Source organism: Taudactylus pleione, unplaced genomic scaffold, assembly GCF_031769625.1.
Source record: "Taudactylus pleione unplaced genomic scaffold, aTauple2 ptg000170l, whole genome shotgun sequence".
Classification (NCBI taxonomy): domain Eukaryota; kingdom Metazoa; phylum Chordata; class Amphibia; order Anura; family Myobatrachidae; genus Taudactylus; species Taudactylus pleione.
In genome coordinates this window covers 9,327,186-9,349,238 of record NW_028284572.1, presented here as the reverse complement: position 1 = coordinate 9,349,238, position 22,053 = coordinate 9,327,186, and the positions used below count along the sequence as shown (strand labels likewise).

The 22,053-nt window shown below is 44.0% G+C and overlaps 1 protein-coding gene across 1 annotated transcript; it reads right to left on the bottom strand.

Moving 5' to 3' along the window:
* Window positions 1-16,152: 16,152 nt before the first annotated feature.
* Window positions 16,153-21,965, bottom strand: LOC148521329 (fibrinogen alpha chain-like). The gene is made up of 3 exons (XM_088475369.1): window positions 21,788-21,965; window positions 18,625-18,770; window positions 16,153-16,452 (listed from the first exon to the last, which is right to left on the bottom strand). The coding sequence occupies exons 1-3, from the start codon at window positions 21,963-21,965 to the stop codon at window positions 16,153-16,155; spliced, it is 624 nt and encodes a 207-aa protein (XP_088331495.1).
* Between the last annotated feature and the right edge of the window lie 88 nt (window positions 21,966-22,053).

The window sequence follows — 22,053 nt, the reverse complement described above, 5'->3', positions numbered from 1 at the left end:
TATCAAAAGTACAAAATAGCATTTGATGGTGGACTCTATCCAATACATGACTATAATATGATATGGATTTTTATAAGACAAGTTGATATGCGTTCGGCATCCCGGTAGTCAGGATGCCGACGCTTACATTATCGGCGCCAGAATCCTGACACCGGCATCCCGACCGCCAGGATGCCGAAGGTAAGTAATCGGGTTGGGGGGAGGGTTAGGATTAGGGGTTAGGTTAGGCACTAGGGGGAGGGTTAGGTTCAGGTATTAGGGGGGAGGTTAGGGTTAGACACCAAAGAGGGAGCACAAAAAAGGTGTGGTTCCCCTCCTAGCGCTCCCCTAACACCACATGCACATAGGTGATAAGGCACAAAAAAGAATAATCACCATAAATCAATTCCACTGGTTATGGGAAAATGTAACCATGTAGATGGATCTTGCAACCTTATATTATGTATAAAGTATGAGTGTTCCTTATCCTCCAATGTTTTCAAATGTTGGTCACAACAGGTCTCACATGTGGGGATATAAAAGGAATATAGACATAGTGTAGATCCAAATACAACAAAATATATTTAATAATAAGTAGCACTCACAAATTACAGATAAAATTTAAGCACAATAGCATCCATTCAACATGACACAGCAGCAGCATGTACGTAATCTTCCTCCTTGGATTCCTTAGATGATATAAGGAGGGCAATAATACCTGCTCCGGATGCAGTCTAATGCCCAAAGGTAAATCAGGTACAGCCAGACCTCTGTCCGTGATGGATGTCGTCCTTAGAGCCTACGCTTAACGCGTTTCAGACCTCTTGGTCCTTCATCAGAAGCGTGTTTAAGGCTCAATAATTGTAACATATATATACCCCTCCTAATTGTAATGCCATGGTGCTTCAATTACCGCTAATCGGCACTGATTAGTTTAGCACACGTGCAGTCACATTCATATTCCGGAAACAAGATGGCTGTGCGTTCCACTTGCCAGGAAGCGGTCATATCATGCGTTCCACCGCCTCTGTGAATCCGGAAGTAGTGGTTTTGTTATGTTCATATCCCGGAGACAAGATGGCTGTGCGTTTCACTCAACAGTAACTGGCCATATTATGTATTCCACAGCCTCCATGAATCCAGGAATCACAATTCTATTATATTTCAAAGGCCATCCAGAGTCTATTTATCTAGTTCTTCAAACATAGATCAAATACATATATTTCATAACCAGGAATACTGCACATCAAGCATTTGAAAATTGGTAGATAAAAAATCTTCAGGGGTGTCCACATTTCATGATCAGAATAACAATACATAAATAAATTAAAAATGTCCTTATTCATCAGTCTCATCAGAAAAGTATCAATGGGTCCATTAATAATGTTCATATATGGATGGAGGAGGCGAGGAATCTCTTTTTAAATTTTATACGGAATTAAATGTTAATTCATTTTCCATAAAGTTTACATTTGCACATAGCACTTTAGAAGTTTCATTTTTAGATCTCCTTATCTATATTAAAAATGGATCTATTAATACTAAAACTTTTAGGAAGCTAACCGATTCTAATGGATATATTGAAAAAACTAGCGAACATCATCCGAATTGGTTGGATGGTATTCCTTTTGGTCAGTTCCTAAGAATTAAAAGGAACTGTACAGAGGAAGAGATCTGCCAACAACAGTTGGACGAACTTTCAGATCGTTTTAAAGTGAAAGGTTACTCTGAGGAACTTCTAGATAAAGCAAGAGTTAAAGTAGAAGCGACCCAGAGAGCAGATCTAATCAAAGAAAAAGTAAAGGATAACCCAAAAGAGAATTTCCAATGGTCTTTTGTTACACAGTATAATTCCGCTTATAAAGAAATTGAAAAAGTTATAAAAAAACATTGGAATATACTTAAACAAGACCCTATTATTGGTGATAAAATACCAGAGAGACCGAAATTTATATATAGAAAGGCTCCATCCTTGAAGGACAAACTGGTTAAAAGTAGTATAGAAACGGAGTTAAGACAAAGTATAAGAACTAAGGGCTTCCATCGCTGTGGAAGCTGTTTGATGTGCAAAACAGTAAAATCAAACACAAAAAATGTTATTGAGTTTACAGTAAATGGTGCAAAATATTTTATCAATGAATTTGTCACATGCCATTCTAAAAATGCAATATATATCTTGGAATGTTCATGTGGCTTATTTTATGTGGGCAAAACGGGTAGAAATTTAAAAACTAGATGGTCAGAACATATCTATAATATCCGTAAGGGATTAGAGACCCATATAGTCTCTAAACATTTTAAACAATGTCATAACTCACAGGTATGCCATATAAAAAATGCTTTAGGCATACAGGTTATTTTGCCTAAGTGGCGTACTAGAGACTTAGACAAATGGTTGTCTCAATCTGAAATGAAATGGATCCATCAATTAAAAACCCTTGTACCCAGGGGATTAAATGGTGACTTCGAATTGAAGTGTTTTTTAAATTGATGTTATTAATCTGCCATCCTACTTGTTTATCTATGCTGCTATATTTGTTTTTAATGTTTTTAATTTTTGTATTTATTTTTCCCTTTTTCCCATCCATATATGAACATTATTAATGGACCCATTGATACTTTTCTGATGAGACTGATGAATAAGGACATTTTTAATTTATTTATGTATTGTTATTCTGATCATGAAATGTGGACACCCCTGAAGATTTTTTATCTACCAATTTTCAAATGCTTGATGTGCAGTATTCCTGGTTATGAAATATATGTATTTGATCTATGTTTGAAGAACTAGATAAATAGACTCTGGATGGCCTTTGAAATATAATAGAATTGTGATTCCTGGATTCATGGAGGCTGTGGAATACATAATATGGCCAGTTACTGTTGAGTGAAACGCACAGCCATCTTGTCTCCGGGATATGAACATAACAAAACCACTACTTCCGGATTCACGGAGGCTGTGGAACGCATGATATGACCGCTTCCTGGCAATTGGAATGCACAGCCATCTTGTTTCCGGAATATGAATGTGACTGCGCGTGTGCTAAACTAATCAGTGCCGATTAGCGGTAATTGAAGCACCATGGCATTACAATTAGGAGGGGTATATATATGTTACAATTATTGAGCCTTAAACACGCTTCTGATGAAGGACCAAGAGGTCTGAAATGCGTTAAGCGTAGGCTCTAAGGACGACATCCATCACGGACAGAGGTCTGGCTGTACCTGATTTACCTTTGGGCATTAGACTGAATCCAGAGCAGGTATTATTGCCCTCCTTATATCATCTAAAGAATCCAAGGAGGAAGATTACGTACATGCTGCTGCTGTGTCATGTTGAATGGATGCTATTGTGCTTAAATTTTATCTGTAATTTGTGAGTGCTACTTATTATTAAATATATTTTGTTGTATTTGGATCTACACTATGTCTATATTCCTTTTATATCCCCACATGTGAGACCTGTTGTGACCAACGTTTGAAAACATTGGAGGATAAGGAACACTCATACTTTATACATAATATAAGGTTGCAAGATCCATCTGCATGGTTACATTTTCCCATAACCAGTGGAATTGATTTATGGTGATTATTCTTTTTTGTGCCTTATCACCTATGTGCATGTGGTGTTAGGGGAGCGCTAGGAGGGGAACCACACCTTTTTTGTGCATGATCTGTTGAGTAGTGAGTGTTTACTCTATTGTGTTTTCATCCTTGCTGCACCCCTGATTTTATTGCGCACTCAATATCAATATTATTCTTATATTATACTCTATTCACCTGCTTGATTAATTGAGTGCTGCAAACATGTTTGCTTTTACGGATAAGAGGAAAGATCTGATTGAAAATACCTTTTCTAAGAATTTAGAAGATGTAGAAATATGTGATGATGATTTACAATCTATGTTCATTAAGCTAGAAAATATAATGTTAAAAGAGAACAAAATATGGTGGGAGGTGGTGACAATGGAACAGTATCAAGCTGCCCAAATTATCCCTAAAGGGTTAAGGATTTTTATACCCCCATCTTTTGATTCATCGGGAAGTAATTTTAGAAAAGAGTGGGAAACCATTCTTGATACATGTTCCTTTTCCTTGATTGATTTAATTATCAAGGAAAGGAGAAATGTATTGTTGAAATTAAATGAGGAGATAACCATATTACAGACCATGGTACATCCTTATAAGGATTCGAAGGATTTTAGGACACTAGAGAATGCCCTAATGTCAAAAATAAACAAAAGTACCAAAGAATTGAGGGATAAAAAACAAAAGAAATATAGGAGGGATACGAATTTAACACCCACACCTAAGGGAAATAAATTAACTGCCATTAGTCTGGATAATAGTAACATTATAGAATATAAAAAAGACCATAGGAGTTTTAGAGAGAAAAATCCGTTGGTAAAAAGGAAATTGTATGAGAAATACCAACTAAAAGATAACGATCTATCTATTAATAAAGGAAGGAATCCTGTATGGAGAAGGGTAGGGAAAGAACAAAGATCACAAAGGAATAAATGGAGAAAAGATCATGACAATAATAGATATAATGTGGTATCAAATAGAAATCAAAATTTTAATACTTTCAATTACTTTACACCTTTGGAAGATTCTGAGATCAATGGTCCCTCTACATCAGGGTATCCCTCTTTTTTAGGGTGGGAACCGAGAACACCGAGGAGACACAGGTTTTAGTCAATAAGAAGAAAAAATTACATAGAGGGAAAAGAGCCGGTAAACATAGACGTACCAAGATAATTGCTAAAAATAAATCATTAAGGCTAAGTTCAAGTGAAAATAATGATAGTAAGATTTTTAATCTGTCGGGTAGGATGCTAACAACTTATGAGGAACGAGTCCTTAAAAAGGGACTTAAGTTTGCACCATCTAAACGACCAAACTCATTTAATTTATTTTTAGATGTACAAAAATATACTCACAAACTTGCTATCAAATGTTTTTTTCTGAATAAAGAAAATGAAGGGGTTTTGAGCCCAATGCAAAATATGGACGAACAATCAAGTTTTAAACCACCTTCCACGTTTAATCCTGTGCACTCGAGAGGGAGTTTTGTGGAGTGTTTTAGTAAAATGGTATGTGACGGTATAGAAAAAATTATAGAAAAACCTAATATAGGTGTCAAACATAAATTAAATCTTACTAAAAAAGAATTTGAAGCTTTCCGTTCTTTGAAAGAAGATAATGACCTTATTATCAAACCGGCCGATAAGGGTGGGGGCGTGGTCCTTATGAATAAAGAAATGTACATGGATGAAGTGCTTAAACAATTAAATGATGGTGTAACATATAAAAAGTTAAAAAGTGATCCTACATCAAGGATCCAGCAAGCTCTCAGTGAATTAGTTTTAAAAGCATTAAATGATAATGTGATTACAAGGAAAGAACTAGAATTCATACTAATTAAAGATCCATCTGTACCAACAATGTACATATTGCCGAAAGTTCATAAGGACCCCCTCCACCCTCCCGGCCGACCTATAGTCTCTGGCTGTAACAGTATAACAAGTAACTTGTCAGCCATGATTGACTTTTATTTGCAGCTGTTGGTCCAAATGACCAAAGCATATTTTAAAAGACACCAGTGATGTTTTACGCAAGGTTTAAAAATTAAAATGGCAGGAAGGAGACATTTTATGTAGTGCGGACGTAAGCACTTTATATACCATCATTGAATTACAAAAAGGATTAGAGGCCGTTACGTATTTTTTAAATTGTAGTAATCACAGTGAGAAAATGAAGTCCTTTTTATTGGATGGTATAAAATTTATTTTAACCAATAATTATTTTTTTTTTGATGGGGTGTTCTACCTCCAAGTCGTCGGCACTGCCATGGGCACCAGGTTCGCCCCCAGTTACGCTAATCTATTTATGGCGTACTGGGAGGACCAACACATTTGGATTGATGGTAACCTGGTGGCGGACCTGGTGTCATGGCAATGCTATATAGACGACGTATTTTTTATTTGGAGAGGAGGCGAGGAATCTCTTTTTAAATTTTGTACGGAATTAAATGTTAATTCATTTTCCATAAAGTTTACATTTGCACATAGCACTTTAGAAGTTTCATTTTTAGATCTCCTTATCTATATTAAAAATGGATCTATTAATACTAAAACTTTTAAGAAGCTAACCGATTCTAATGGATATATTGAAAAAACTAGCGAACATCATCCAAATTGGTTGGATGGTATTCCTTTTGGTCAGTTCCTAAGAATTAAAAGGAACTGTACAGAGGAAGAGATCTGCCAACAACAGTTGGACGAACTTTCAGATCGTTTTAAAGTGAAAGGTTACTCTGAGGAACTTCTAGATAAAGCAAGAGTTAAAGTAGAAGCGACCCAGAGAGCAGATCTAATCAAAGAAAAAGTAAAGGATAACCCAAAAGAGAATTTCCAATGGTCTTTTGTTACACAGTATAATTCCGCTTATAAAGAAATTGAAAAAGTTATAAAAAAACATTAGAATATACTTAAACAAGACCCTATTATTGGTGATAAAATACCAGAGAGACCGAAATTTATATATAGAAAGGCTCCATCCTTGAAGGACAAACTGGTTAAAAGTGTTATAGAAACGGAGTTAAGACAAAGTATAAGAACTAAGGGCTTCCATCGCTGTGGAAGCTGTTTGATGTGCAAAACAGTAAAATCAAACACAAAAAAAGTTATTGAGTTTACAGTAAATGGTGCAAAATATTTTATCAATGAATTTGTCACATGCCATTCTAAAAATGCAATATATATCTTGGAATGTTCATGTGGCTTATTTTATGTGGGCAAAACGAGTAGAAATTTAAAAACTAGATGGTCAGGACATATCTATAATATCCGTAAGGGATTAGAGACCCATATAGTCTCTAAACATTTTAAACAATGTCATAACTCACAGGTATGCCATATAAAAAATGTTTTAGGCATACAGGTTATTTTGCCTAAGTGGCGTACTAGAGACTTAGACAAATGGTTGTCTCAATCTGAAATGAAATGGATCCATCAATTAAAACCCTTGTACCCAGGGGATTAAATGGTGACTTCGAATTGAAGTGTTTTTTAAATTGATGTTATTAATCTGCCATCCTACTTGTTTATCTATGCTGCTATATTTGTTTTTAATGTTTTTAATTTTTGTATTTATTTTTCCCATCCATATATGAACATTATTAATGGACCCATTGATACTTTTCTGATGAGACTGATGAATAAGGACATTTTTAATTTATTTATGTATTGTTATTCTGATCATGAAATGTGGACACCCCTGAAGATTTTTTATCTACCAATTTTCAAATGCTTGATGTGCAGTATTCCTGGTTATGAAATATATGTATTTGATCTATGTTTGAAGAACTAGATAAATAGACTCTGGATGGCCTTTGAAATATAATAGAATTGTGATTCCTGGATTCATGGAGGCTGTGGAATACATAATATGGCCAGTTACTGTTGAGTGAAACGCACAGCCATCTTGTCTCCGGGATATGAACATAACAAAACCACTACTTCCGGATTCACGGAGGCTGTGGAACGCATGATATGACCGCTTCCTGGCAAGTGGAACGCACAGCCATCTTGTTTCCGGAATATGAATGTGACTGCGCGTGTGCTAAACTAATCAGTGCCGATTAGCGGTAATTGAAGCACCATGGCATTACAATTAGGAGGGGTATATATATGTTACAATTATTGAGCCTTAAACACGCTTCTGATGAAGGACCAAGAGGTCTGAAACGCGTTAAGCGTAGGCTCTAAGGACGACATCCATCACGGACAGAGGTCTGGCTGTACCTGATTTACCTTTGGGCATTAGACTGCATCCAGAGCAGGTTTTATTGCCCTCCTTAAAGCACGCGAATGCTAGAATAATCATGAGAGGACATAAGCACCCTGTTTTTTATTGTGCTAATACTGGTTAAAACTGGTTTGGGGGTTGCAGTCTTGTTATAGGTTAGGTTAGTGGGTCAATCAGTAGTGACAGCCTATCAGGGACCTGTTTGGGCGGGCTCTGTTTATGAATATTAGGGCGCTGGGAGGAGTCAGCTTTCTCTTTTCCAGTTGTGATCTCCTCTGGATAAGTACCTCAGTGTCATAAGACTAAGCTATTATTCCTGCTATTGTTGTTTTACCTGCAATTTTCTACCATATAATTCCTTCCTCTTCTCTATTGTTTCTCCTTCATTTATCTGTCTCATAGTGTACCCCCCCCCTTTCCTACATGCTCCTCACCCCCCTGTCTGCTCTTATTACACCCCCCCACCATCTTTTGCCAATCCATCATGCTGCGCCCGCGCCGCAATGCCCCCCCCCCAGCGGCTGGCCGATGCAGCCAGGCCGCTTGCAGTGGCCGCCGCTTCCCCTTACACGCGCGGTGCGCGCACTGCGCCCGCGCGTATGTCATCACGGGCGCCGGCGGCGCCCGCTTCCAGCACGGGCACCGGCATCCTGGCGCCCTCACCGTCGGGCCTGCAAGTCTGGCTGGCCCGTGGTGGGGGCCCTTCCCCGAGCACATCACAATCACCAGGGGTTGGCGGCGGGAGCGTTGCCACGGCAATCGCGGCTCCCATCGCTGGCCCCGCTCAGATGGCGGCGGCGGCCATTTTAGGTGAGCAGGGCCTGCAGAGCCCTGCGTTAATGGCCGCCGGCCGCCAGGGCTCGGCTGGCAGCGCAGGGATAAGAGGCTTTGTGCCCTCACCGCCGGGCCCCCAGGTCTGGGTGGCCTGCTGGGGGGACCTTCGCCCCATGCCTTTAATATAACAAGGGCTGGCGGCGGGAGAATCGCTGCGGTAGCCGCGGCTCCCGTCGTTGGCCCCGCCCACATTACGGCGGCGGCCATTTTAGATGTGCAGGGCTTGCAGAGCCCTGCGTTAATGGCCGCCGGCTGTCGGGACTTGGGGAGGGCGGGTTCGCTGACCCCAGCACCCGGCCCCGCATGCATTGTTACCCAGGCGCCTGCAGAGCCACAGCGTTTGCGCAGCCCTTTTTCAACTACCTCCACTGCTTTAGGGGCAGGGAGGACGGGGCGCAACACCCCTAGCAGAGCACAAACCCCGTCGGATAATGTGCTTTTCTCCAGCCCCGCAGGGTTGCAGGCTTCCCCTATTAGGCGTAGTTTCTCCGCTCGTAGCACCCCCATTACGCCGCAGTATGTGCTACCTCTCGCGGCGCCATTGCCGCAGGCACCCAGCATTGCGTTTTATGGCCCTGCGCTGCATAATTTGCCTTTGCACAGCCCGGCATTGGGGGCGCAGTGGTCCCCTTATTTTGCTCAGGGCTTAGCGCAGCAAGTGCTCCCAACCGTCCCTCCAGCGTTTCCGCAGCAGTGCTTCGACCCGCGGCTGTCTCAGGCGGCGGGTCAGTTCATGCACCAGGTGATGCCACCCTATGCGGGACAGCAATTTTATTCTGCCCCTTCATGGTTCCGCTTGCAGCATCCGGTTTCTCACCAGGCGCCAGACTATGTTGTCAGGCAGGACCCAATTCAGCAACCCCCTCTGCCAGCGGCCCCTCCTCCGGTTAGGCCACCCACCCCCCCATGCTCAAGCCACGCGCAGGCGAGGGCTTCCCCTTCCACAGTGGTCCCGACCCAAGCCCCCGCAGCGGCCTCTGTTGCACACGAGATTGTGTCTAACACTGTTGTTACAAGTCCACAGGGTCCATCTGCTTCGGCCGTCATTGCTGGTGATGCTGTGTCTACAGAGGATGCCCAGCCATCGTCAAACCCGAACGTGATGGACATGCCACGCGGCGCAAGTCAGGAGGCGGTTTCCGCTGTGGCGTCAGCTACCCCGTCGACTTCCGGAGCAGGTGAAATACCATTGCACCACAGCCACATAGATTTGTCACACTCGGAGGATTCCTCCGACTCTTCCAGTTCAGTAGATAAACCGCGTAAGCTAATGCGCTATTTCGTTCAGCAATTGAAAGGGAAGCGTAAAAGCCCGAATAGAGCGCGTAGTTCTGCAGGCAGCTCGGTTCCGGATGCGACGGGTGATGCCGTACACTGCTCTAACACTGCCATTTTAAGAGGCGTTAGGTCGAAAGTGAGGGAGCGTATTAGAAAGGGCAAATACGTAGACATGTTTGCCATTACGCATGACGCCAAAAAAGCTTTGGATACAGCTAAATCTGGGGGGGCAGCAGCGGAGGAGGCGCGGCGCAGCTACGCCAATTGGCTTTGCGGGATGTATATATTTGCGGCTTGCTACACTGAGACTAGGCCTGCCAAGTTTCTGAACATCCTGAAGTACTTACACCTCGTTCACAGCATTCAGTTGTCCGCTAGGCATAATGTGTGGCGGCAATATGACGAGGCTTTCCGTAAGAAGCAGGATGGCCAGAAAATTCTTAGCTTCGGCTATAAGGACGTGGAAGTCTGGCTTGAGGTCACTCAGCAGAACAAACCCACCACGGAAGCACCAGGTTTCAACACGGCAGGAAAGGGAAAGTGCTTTGCCTTTAATAACGGGCAGTGTAACAGAGGAGCAAGCTGCCGTTTTAAGCATGTCTGTCTGTCGTGTGGAGGCAATCACGCAGTTAAAGAGTGCAGGCGCACAGGCGGGCAGGCAGCGGGACAGGGCGAGCAGCGAGCTGCTAAATAGAGCCGCTTCGCCAATACAGTTAGATGTGTTGGAGCGGTGGTTGGGCCGCTACCCGCTTAGGGCGGAGGCAGCCTTTTTATTGCAAGGTTTTCAGGAGGGTTTTCGTTTGCCAATAGTTAGGTCAGTTGCAGCGTTAGCAAAAAGGAACCTTAAATCGGTTAGGGATTATCCTGATATTGTGAGAGCCAAAGTAATGGCGGAGGTGGAATTGGGCCGCATGGTTGGCCCTTTCTCATCTCCTCCTTTAGTGGATTTGTGCATTGCTCCCTTGGGAGTTGTGCCCAAGAAGGAGGTGGGTAAATTTCGGCTGATTCAGCACCTGTCCTACCCGGAGGGAGGATCAGTTAACGACGCTCTGGACCCGAGGGACTGCAGCGTCACTTACCAATCTTTCGAGGACACCCTCCGGATAGTGCAGGGGTTTGGTAGGGGAGCGCTATTGGCAAAAATAGACATAGAGTCGGCTTTCAGGTTACTTCCATTGCACCCCGACTCTTTTAGGTTCATGGGTTTTAAGTTCGAGGGTTCATATTTCGTGGACAAATGTTTGCCAATGGGTTGTTCCATTTCCTGTGCCTTTTTCGAGTGCTTTAGCTCATTTTTGCAATGGTGCATTCGAGTGGGTTCGGGAAAAACTGGGATAGCCCATTACTTAGATGATTTTTTATTAGTTGGTCCAGCTGATAGCGGTGTCTGCAGCGAGCTGCTTTTATCAGTGCAGGCTCTTTTTCGCGTTATGGGCGTGCCCATTGCGACGAAGAAGACAGAAGGGCCTACCACAGTTTTGTCCTATTTAGGTATCGAGATTGATACCGTGATGGGTTTATGTCGATTGCCCCAGGATAAAGTCAGTAAGATGCGGGAGTATTTAGGGCTCTGCCTCTCTGCAAAGAAAATTTCATTGAGGCAGTTGCAGTCGTTACTCGGCCTACTTAATTTTTCTTGGCGAGTGATTCCTATGGGTAGGATCTTCTGCCGTCGGTTGGAGAGGGCCACGGCGGGCGTTAAAAAGGCGCACCATTTAATTCGTTTGACTAGGGAGCTTAAGGAGGACGTGCGTTTGTGGTGTGCCTTTTTACGGGATTTCAATGGTGTGAGGATTTGGTTACCTGAATTGGTGGCCAACTCTGAACTCCAGCTTTATACGGATGCGTCCGGAGCTTGCGGTTTTGGGGCATTTTTCGAGGGGCAGTGGTGCGCGGAGCCATGGGCGAAAAGCTGGCAGGACGCCGGTTTGACATCTAATATGCTCCTTTTGGAGCTTTTCCCGATTGTGGTGGCAGTAGAGATTTGGGCTGCGCAGCTTAGCAATCGTAGCATAAGTTTCTGGTGCGATAACTTGGGGGTAGTCCAGGCCATTAACAATCAGAGGTCAGTCTGCCCTCAGGCTCTCAGTTTACTGAGGCATCTGATACTTTTGTGTCTAAAGGGGAACATTGATTTCAGGGCTCGGCATGTCCCTGGCGTTGAGAACGAGATAGCGGATGCTTTGTCTCGTTTTCAATGGACTAGGTTCAGGGCATTGGCGCCTGCAGCCAGCGCCCAGGGCTTACCTTGTCCCGCCCATGTCTGGCAGATCATCGGGCCGGCATCGATGGACTCGCGTTGAGAGCTTTGGCACCGAGCACCTTAAAGTCATATATGGCAGCGTGGGATTCGTGGCTGGCTTTCTTAGCTGAAGTAGATCGGGGTAAGAATATTGAGGATAGCATGTTGCAATTTGTTTGGAGGTGGCACGAGCGGGTCCGGTCTAAGGCCGCAATGTCCGGTGCCTTAGCCGGCATCTCGTATTTTTCGCGCTTGCGTGGTTTGGTAGACCCAACCAAGTTGTTGCTTCTGGCCAAGGCTTTAAAAGGTTGGGCTAGAGAGCAGGCAGAGCCAGGTGACTCTCGGAGGCCGGTTGACACCGGTTTGTTGAGAAATCTCCTGGTGGCAGTAGCAGGAGTAGCCTTGGGGCAGTATGAATCCTTTTTGTTTCAATTAGCTTTTGTGTTGGCATTTTTCGGAGCGCTGCGGGTAGGCGAGTTGGCGGCCGCTAGCAAGAGAGCAACAAGCTCGGGGATTCTTTTGAATAACGTGATGGTTAAGTCGGATTTGATCTTGCGCAAAATTCAAAGATCAAAGACCGACCAATTAGGTAGGGGACATTGGCTGTCGATCCCTGCGCATCCGGACCCGAGCATATGTCCAGTAACCATAGCTAGGCATTACAATTCTCAGCGTCCGCAAGGCGGTTTGCAATGGCTAGTTCATGAGGACCTTTCGCCACTGACACGTTTTCAGTTTTCTGCAATTTTTAAGCGGTGTTTGGTAGCGCTTGATTTGCCGGTTGAGCTTTACGGCACACATTCGTTTAGGATTGGCGCAGCTACTTGTGCGGCAGCAGCGGGCTCTTCCAGCGACGCAATCAAACGGTTGGGTCGTTGGAGGTCTTCCGCTTATAAAGGTTACGTGAGAGGCGACATGCTGCCTAATTAGACAGCGCGTCTGGCGAGTTTGTTTTTTGGGAAACCCAGTACCTTAAGCTACCCGCCGCTAGGGGGGATTGGAGTTCTTTTCACCTTTTGCCCTCCATTGAGGTTTTGGTGTTGTTCACCTTCATCTGGGTCACTCAAATAACTCAGTTTCCCCGACCTTGTTGTTGGTTACTTGAAATTCGAATTAAAACTAACGTTCTTTTAAATAATTTCCCCTTACAGGTTGTGGTAGGGTGTTTGATAGGGTGTGGATCGTAGGCCATTCATATGTGTTTTGGGCTTGCAGGCACCCCCTTGCTCGTGATAGCCCCGGTAATGTACGCTGGATCGGGGTGCGAGGCTTTCGTTGGAGTGGTCTGTTGCCTCTTCTTTGGGAATCAGAGAAGAAATGGGGTGCCCCGGATTGCTTGATCATCCACTTAGGCGGCAATGATTTTGGCACTTGTAAGGGTGTTGAGGTTATCCTGGCCATTAAAAGGGATTTTCAAATAATAGCCGAGCGTTGGCCGCAGGTGCATTTGGTGTGGTCGGAGGTTATTCCTCGTAGGTTTTGGCGAGGGGAGCAAGGTGGCGCGGCTTTGGATAGGGTGAGGAGGAAACTGAATGCCGCTGTGTCTCGTCATGTAGAGGGTCTGGGAGGGCGTGTCATTAAACACCCCCGTATACGTTTTGAGGAGGTTGACTTCTACAGAGAGGATGGAGTGCATTTGGCAGGAGAAGGTTTGGCATTGTTTGTTTCGGCTCTTTTGTCGGGCATGGGTAGAAGTTAGTGGTCCTGTTAGCTGGTGGCGGTTCGTTGTCTAGGGACCTCATTTTGGCGGAAAGCAGTGCTCCTCGGCGGCTCAATTTAGTGCAGCTGAACTTGGCTAGCATCCCCCCTTTGAGAGAGGCGAGTCGGTTGCTGCCTTAGGGGAGGACCAGGTCTCCATCTTATGGAGGGATCAGCACTGTGCTAGATTAAGGGGGGATGGTACTACTCAAGGCAGCTCACATCGGTTGGTGGATTCTCCACCTCCTTCTTAGTAATACTCTTAAACGGGCTGTAGTCGAGTTAGCACTGCTTTTTCGCCACCATGCTCGATCATTACAATTTCAATTCCTAATCTGATTTCAATAAATTTGGCTGCGACCTCTTTTTTGCAAATCTATATCGTTGTCAGTGTCTTTATTTTAGTTGGATAAGTTTGATTTAAGTATGGTAGAATAATAAAACTATGGGTGACTTAAAGCACGCGAATGCTAGAATAAGCATGAGAGGACATAAGCACCCTGTTTTTTATTGTGCTAATACTGGTTAAAACTGGTTTGGGGGTTGCAGTCTTGTTATAGGTTAGGTTAGTGGGTCAATCAGTAGTGACAGCCTATCAGGGACCTGTTTGGGCGGGCTCTGTTTATGAATATTAGGGCGCTGGGAGGAGTCAGCTTTCTCTTTTCCAGTTGTGATCCCACCCACCCACCCTAGGTTTATTGAATCGGCTTGGGCCGATGTGTTTCGTTGGAATGTTGTTATTATATGTTTTTCTTCCAACAGGGGAGGCGCAGCTGGCGGAAAGCAGTGCTCCTCGGCGGCTCAATTTAGTGCAGCTGAACTTGGCTAGCATCCCCCCTTTGAGAGAGGCGAGTCGGTTGCTGCCTTAGGGGAGGACCAGGTCTCCATCTTATGGAGGGATCAGCACTGTGCTAGATTAAGGGGGGATGGTACTACTCAAGGCAGCTCACATCGGGTGGTGGATTCTCCACCTCCTTCTTAGTAATACTCTTAAACGGGCTGTAGTCGAGTTAGCACTGCTTTTTCGCCACCATGCTCGATCATTACAATTTCAATTCCTAATCTGATTTCAATAAATTTGGCTGCGACCTCTTTTTTGCAAATCTATATCGTTGTCAGTGTCTTTATTTTAGTTGGATAAGTTTGATTTAAGTATGGTAGAATAATAAAACTATGGGTGACTTATATCATCTAAGGAATCCAAGGAGGAAGATTACGTACATGCTGCTGCTGTGTCATGTTGAATGGATGCTATTGTGCTTAAATTTTATCTGTAATTTGTGAGTGCTACTTATTATTAAATATATTTTGTTGTATTTGGATCTACACTATGTCTATATTCCTTTTATATCCCCACATGTGAGACCTGTTGTGACCAACGTTTGAAAACATTGGAGGATAAGGAACACTCATACTTTATACATAATATAAGGTTGCAAGATCCATCTACATGGTTACATTTTCCCATAACCAGTGGAACTGATTTATGGTGATTATTCTTTTTTGTGCCTTATCACCTATGTGCATGTGGTGTTAGGGGAGCGCTAGGAGGGGAACCACACCTTTTTTGTGCATGATTTGTTGAGTAGTGGGTGTTTACTCTATTGTGTTTTCATCCTTGCTGCACCCCTGATTTTATTGCGCACTCAATATCAATATTATTCTTATACCAAAGAGGGAGCGTTAGGGTAGGGAGAGGGGGGAGGTTAGCATATCGACCAACAAGTGTCGGTATGTTAACCCTGTTGGGATCCCGACGTTGAGATTCTGACCGCCAGGATCCCGACTGTCGGTATTTCATACCGCTTCCGATAAGTTGATGTAGGTCGATTAATATAGGCATACAATAAAATCTATGCAAGTAGAGATAATAAGAAGGGTGTTATTGCCCATATCATCAACCAATGGCCCCTATATGCCAGACTGTAGCCTCCATATGTGGAATGTTACACTTATCACATTTTCAACACTAACATCTACACAATGCAGTTATCTGTGCTCTGTGTCTAAATATTTACTGAATTCCACATGTCAGCCTCTTACAATTTGAGTATTTGAGCTTAAGAGGGAATATAATTAAAAAAGAGTACATTTAAAGGTATGGAACCATTATAACAAAGTTAGAAAGATTTAAAATATAAAAAAGAAAAATGAAGTGCAATTATATAGGGTATGATACAATTATCCGTGCTGCTTATCCCATAGTGGTGCACAGTAAAATGAACAATGTAATTCACCATGATGTAAGCAGCAAGCATTGTGACGAACTATTGAATTATCCTCATAGAGTCTTAGCAGTAGGGTAACTCCTATACTGTATTATCTGTTTCCTCATAATCATCCTCTAATGTCAAAGAATACTGCACTATATTTTCAAACAATCCCAACTGTTCCTCTTTCATCAGAGGACACAGTTCTGCAAAGCCAGTAACATTCTTAAGCACTAAACTCCGGTTAACATAGCGGATGTTTTTGTCTTCATTTACATGAAGATGACTTATTGGTTCTAAATCTTTCTTCCAGGTCACATAATCATCAAGGTTGGTCATGTAAAAGTTGACATTTCTACATGATCCTTTGCAGGAACGAATCTTGATATCCATATCCACCTAAAATAAAGTTACATTAATAAAATATATTAGTAACATTAGTAATGTGAATATTTTCTGGAGATTAGGTTGCAATCATCAGGAAACAGTGCTGTTGAAAATCATGAACATACTAGTTTCCATAGGTGTAACTATAGGCTAAGGCCCAGAGTAATAGGGAGCCCAGGATACTGCACGCTAGAAAAAGCAAAACCCCTCGCATATGGGTCTGCATGTTATGCTTTGTACCTGACATATGGGTCTGCATGTTATGCTTTGTACCTGACATATGGGTCTGCATGTTATGCTTTGTACCTGACATATGGGTCTGCATGTTATGCTTTGTACCTGACATATGGGTCTGTATGTTATGCTTTGTACCTGACATATGGGTCTGCATGTTATGCTTTGTACCTGACATATGGGTCTGCATGTTATGCTTTGTACCTGACATATGGGTCTGCATGTTATGCTTTGTACCTGACATATGGGTCTGCATGTTATGCTTTGTACCTGACATATGGGTCTGCATGTTATGCTTTGTACCTGACATATGGGTCTGCATGTTATGCTTTGTACCTGACATATGGGTCTGCATGTTATGCTTTGTACCTGACATATGGGTCTGCATGTTATGCTTTGTACCTGACATATGGGTCTGCATGTTATGCTTTGTACCTGACATATGGGTCTGCATGTTATGCTTTGTACCTGACATATGGGTCTGCATGTTATGCTTTGTACCTGACATATGGGTCTGCATGTTATGCTTTGTACCTGACATATGGGTCTGCATGTTATGCTTGGCACCTGATTTATGGGTCTGCATGTTATACTTGGCACCTGACATGGGTCTGCGTGCTATGCTTGGCACCTGACATATGGGTCTGCATGTTTTACTTGACACCTGACATGGGTCTGCATGCTATGCTTGACACCTGACATATGGGTCTGCATGTTATGCTTGGCACCTGACATGGGTCTGCGTGCTATGCTTGGCACCTGACATATGGGTCTGCATGTTTTACTTGACACCTGACATGGGTCTGCATGCTATGCTTGACACCTGAATATGGGTCTGCATGTTATGCTTGGCACCTGACATGGGTCTGCGTGCTATGCTTGGCACCTGACATATGGGTCTGCATGTTATGCTTTGTACCTGACATATGGGTCTGCATGTTATACTTGGCACCTGACATGGGTCTGAATGTTATATTTGGCACCTGACATGGGTCTGCATGTTATACTTGGCACCTGACATGGGCCTGCATGCTATGCTTGACACCTGACATGGGTCTGCATGTTATACTTGGCACCTGACATGGGTCTGCATGTTATACTTGGCTTCTGACATGGGTCTGCATGCTATGCTTGACACCTGACATGGGTCTGCATGTTATACTTGGCACCTGACATGGGTCTGCATGCTATGCTTGACACCTGACATGGGTCTGCATGTTATACTTGGCACCTGACATGGGTCTGCATGCTATGCTTGACACCTGACATGGGTCTGCATGTTATACTTGGCACCTGACATGGGTCTGCATGCTATGCTTCTTTATCCTGCTTATTTTTTGTAAGTGGGATCTCTGGAACAGAAGGGGAACAGGTACATTAGAAGCTCTAATCCAAGATCTTTTTTCGGTTCCATATGCCTTCCAATCTCCTCCTCCATCCTTTCTGTGTCAGTAAATAATAAAGGCATTAAAAATGAAATAATACTTGAGTTTGTAGATACATGTCTAGGTGCACTAATGGCGTAGCCCGTACTCAGCAATGAACAACTATATCCGCCCAGCTACTTTCATAAAGATATATGCTTCTCTGCAGACATTGCCCTCACATTCTTATTAATAAAATAAATGGTGTAGGAAATCTCAAAACTGTGTTTACGTTGGGGCCCCAATGAAGGCCCCTCTGAAGAGGATTCATTTAACAGATTTCTACCTAACTGGTATAACTGCTATACACTGTAGTAGTTTGTATCCAACATGGATCTGAAGACAACTCTCTTCAGTGGGTGGGGTGGTAATCAGCGCTAATTTCCTCCTCATTTGCTGATGTCTGTGATTTTGAAAGCCCCACAGTGAGAAATGAAACACACAATAATTTCAAAACCTATTTAAATATCTGACTAATATATGTATGTAAAAGATAAAAGTATTTTAAAAAATGACAACTGCTTACCTCCATTCTTTTTGTTGCTGTTATTTGATCTTGCAGCTCCTTATGTAACCTCTCAATTTGCATTGCCTGCTCCTTTATCTTTAGCTTAATTAAATGTAGTCTCCTCCTCAGCTGATTTCCAAATTGTGCAAAGCTTTTTATTGTTTCTAATAAGAAACATAATTGATTATGAATGGTAGAATACTGTTACTGCTTTTATGATTTTGTACCATGAAAATTGGTTTCTAAGGGAACTGTAATGGAAGGGGTTTTTCACCTTTGGGAAAATGTATTCAATTGGGTTGTACATGCCATCCTGCAACTTTTCCAAAGAACATAGAACATTTCTGTCTGGCCTATGTATAATTAGGCTTACCATACTATCCCTTTAAACCAGGACACTCATGAATTACACGGGTTTATACACCTGCAACATTTCCTTGGCACAAACCCTATCCTAAAATCAATTAGGCCACATCGTTTTTTTCCACAGCACATGGTGTATGCCATGTTATATACGGGTCTATTTACAAATGAGAGAAAATGGGTAAAACTTGTAAAGGCAGAGAAAATTCCTGTACGTACTATTTTTCAGTATGTATTTATGGGATTTTCTCTGTCTGCAGTCTACCAGGGCTAAGTACAGGCTACAATATTGGAGCGTCTCAAGGGGCAGGCTATTGCCCAGGACACTCTGGACTGGGGGAGCAGCCGCAATTTCCCTTCCATTGCCGTCTGTTAGAGGCATGCTGACGGGCCCGGCCAACAGCCATGGGGCACTAGGACCCAGCGTGTTGTGCAGTGCTGCATGGTGTATATTATGACATTATCATGCAGTGCCGCCTGAAGGAAGAGGAGCGTGAACTAGAGGAGCATACAGGCTGTCAATAAGAAGGTAAGTTGGAGGGTGTTGGTTACACAGCAGGCTAGAAAGACAGCAGGCTGGAGTGACAGGGGGCGGGAGTCTGGAAAGACATGGGACAGTAGTGACGGGGTAGGAGGCTGGAGTGATGGGGCAGGAGGCTGTGCTGGAGTGATAGGAGGCAGGAGGCTGGAGTGACATGAGGCAGGAGGCTGAAAAGACAGGAGGCTGGAATAACAGGACAGGAGGCTGGAGTGACAGGAGACTTGTGTGATGGGGCAGGAGGCTTGAGTGACTAGGGTGGCAGGAGGCTGGAGTGATATGAGGCTGGAGTGGCAGGAGTGAAAGGGAGCAGCAGGCTGGAGTGATGGGGCAGCAGGCTGGAGAGATATGGGGCTGGAGTGATGAGGCATGAGGATAGAGTGACAGGGGGCAGGAGACTGAAGTGACACAGAGAAGGAGGCTGGAAAGACAAGAGGCTGGAGTGACATGCAGCAGGGGGCTGAAAAGACAGGAGGCTGGAGAGGCAGGAGGTTGGAGTGACAAGGCTTAAGTGACAGGGGGCAGGAGACTGGATTGACAGGATGCTGGAGTGACAGGGGTAGAAGGCTGGAGTGACAGGGGTCAGGAGACTCAAGTAACATGGGTAAGGAGGTGGGAAAGATAGGAGGCTGGAGTGACAGGTGTAAGAAGATTGGAAAGACAGGACACTGGAGAGACACAGGGTGCAGGAGGCTGGAGAGAACACAGTGTTTAGGAGTCTGGTGAGACACAGGTGACAGGAGGTTAGAGTGACACGGGGGCAGGAGTTTGGAGAGACACTTGGGGTAGGAGGCTGGAGAGAACACAGGAGACAGGAGGCTGGATTGATAGGGAGCAGGAGGCTTAAGTGATAGGGTATAGGTGTGACATGGGGCCGAGGCTGGAGTGACAGGAGGTAGAAGGCTGGAGTGATAGGGCAAGAGGCTGGAGTGGCAGGGGAAAGGAGGCAGGAGTGACCAAGGAAAGGAGGATGGAAAGACAGGAGCCTGGAGTGACACAGGGGACAGGAGGCTGGGAGTGACAGGAGCAATAGGCTGGAGTGACAGAAGGCTTGAGTGACAGGAGACAGGAGGCTGAAATGACAGGAGGCTAGATTGATAGAGGGTAGGAGGTTGAAGTGACAGGGATACCGTAGGAGGCTGGAGTGGCAGGGGGCAGGAGACTGGAGTAACATGGGTAAGGAGGTGGGAAAGACAGGAGGCTGGAGTGACAGGGTGAAGAAGGTTGGAAAGACAGGAGGCTGGAGTGACACAGGAGGTAGAAGACTGGAGTCACAAGGAGCAGTAGTCTGGAGTGACAGGGGGACGGAGTGACAGCAGGAAGGAGGCAAGATTGTCGGAGGATGGAAAGACAGGAGCCTGGAGTGACGCAGGGGACAGGAAGCTGGAATGGCAAGAGCAATAGGCTAGAGTGACAGGAGCAGAAGGCTGGAAAGCCAGGAGACTGGAGTAACACAGGGGGCAGGAGGCTGGTGAGACACAGGGCAGGAGGTTGGCGTGGCACGGGAAAAGAGGATGGAAAGTTAGGAGGCTGGAGTGACACAGGGGGCAGGTAGCTTGAGTAACAGGGACAGAAGGCTGGAGTAACATGGGAAAGAAGGCTGGAAAAACAGGAGGCATGAGTGACAGGGGGCAAGAGGCTGGAGTGACAGAGGGTTGGTGGCTGGAGTGACACAGAGGAAAGAGGATGGATAAACAGAAGGCTGGAGTGACAGGGGCTGGGGACAGAAGCTGACACAGTGGACACACATCTGGTTGAACCTCTGTTGTAAGATGATAACATTGGTTATATTCCTACACAACCAGGCATCTCCCAAACCAGGGAGGATCAATTTCTTCAGAGGTACCCTGTTGCAGAGAAACTATCATTTAGGTAAGGTGTATTTTTATTTAGTACACACAAAACGCAGATTTTCTTTTTGAGGGGGGCGCCAAAGGGACTTGGTCTAGAACTGGCTCTGAATAGAAGAAGGGTGTATGGTCACAGGAGAGATATCTACATAAAGTATATCTACATATCCATGTCCTCTTTGCACCCATATCAAAAACAGGAAATCAGGAAATGTTAGTGAAAACAACAGATGCAGTCTTGTGGGCTGAACCTATAGTAATGAGAGTCGTTTATTCTGTAACTAGAAATTTGGTTCAGCTCATAAAATATTTGTCCCCACTGTGTGTAGGCAATGAGTTGTTTTAAAAATAACTATCACATAGGAGAGTGTATGAGCTGTTAAACCCTAGTCAATCTCTTTGATTTCAGATCAGTTGTTACTGTACTTGCCTTTGTCTGTAAGCATGTTTCGCTCTGCAGCTTGATGAAGTTGTTTTAACTCTGAAATACTTATTTTGTTTTGGGTGTTACTTGTCACAGAGGATTGTTTTGCTGTCTCCATTCGACTGACAAATTCTTTTCCATATTTGGTTATCAGGCCTTGTACCCTACACCCAGTTGGGCACATGGTGACCTGCCAATAAGGAGAGTTTGAGTCACTTCTTTGGGCCAATGATTATGTTCATTGATAATGTATACTGTTATTTCCTGTGTTG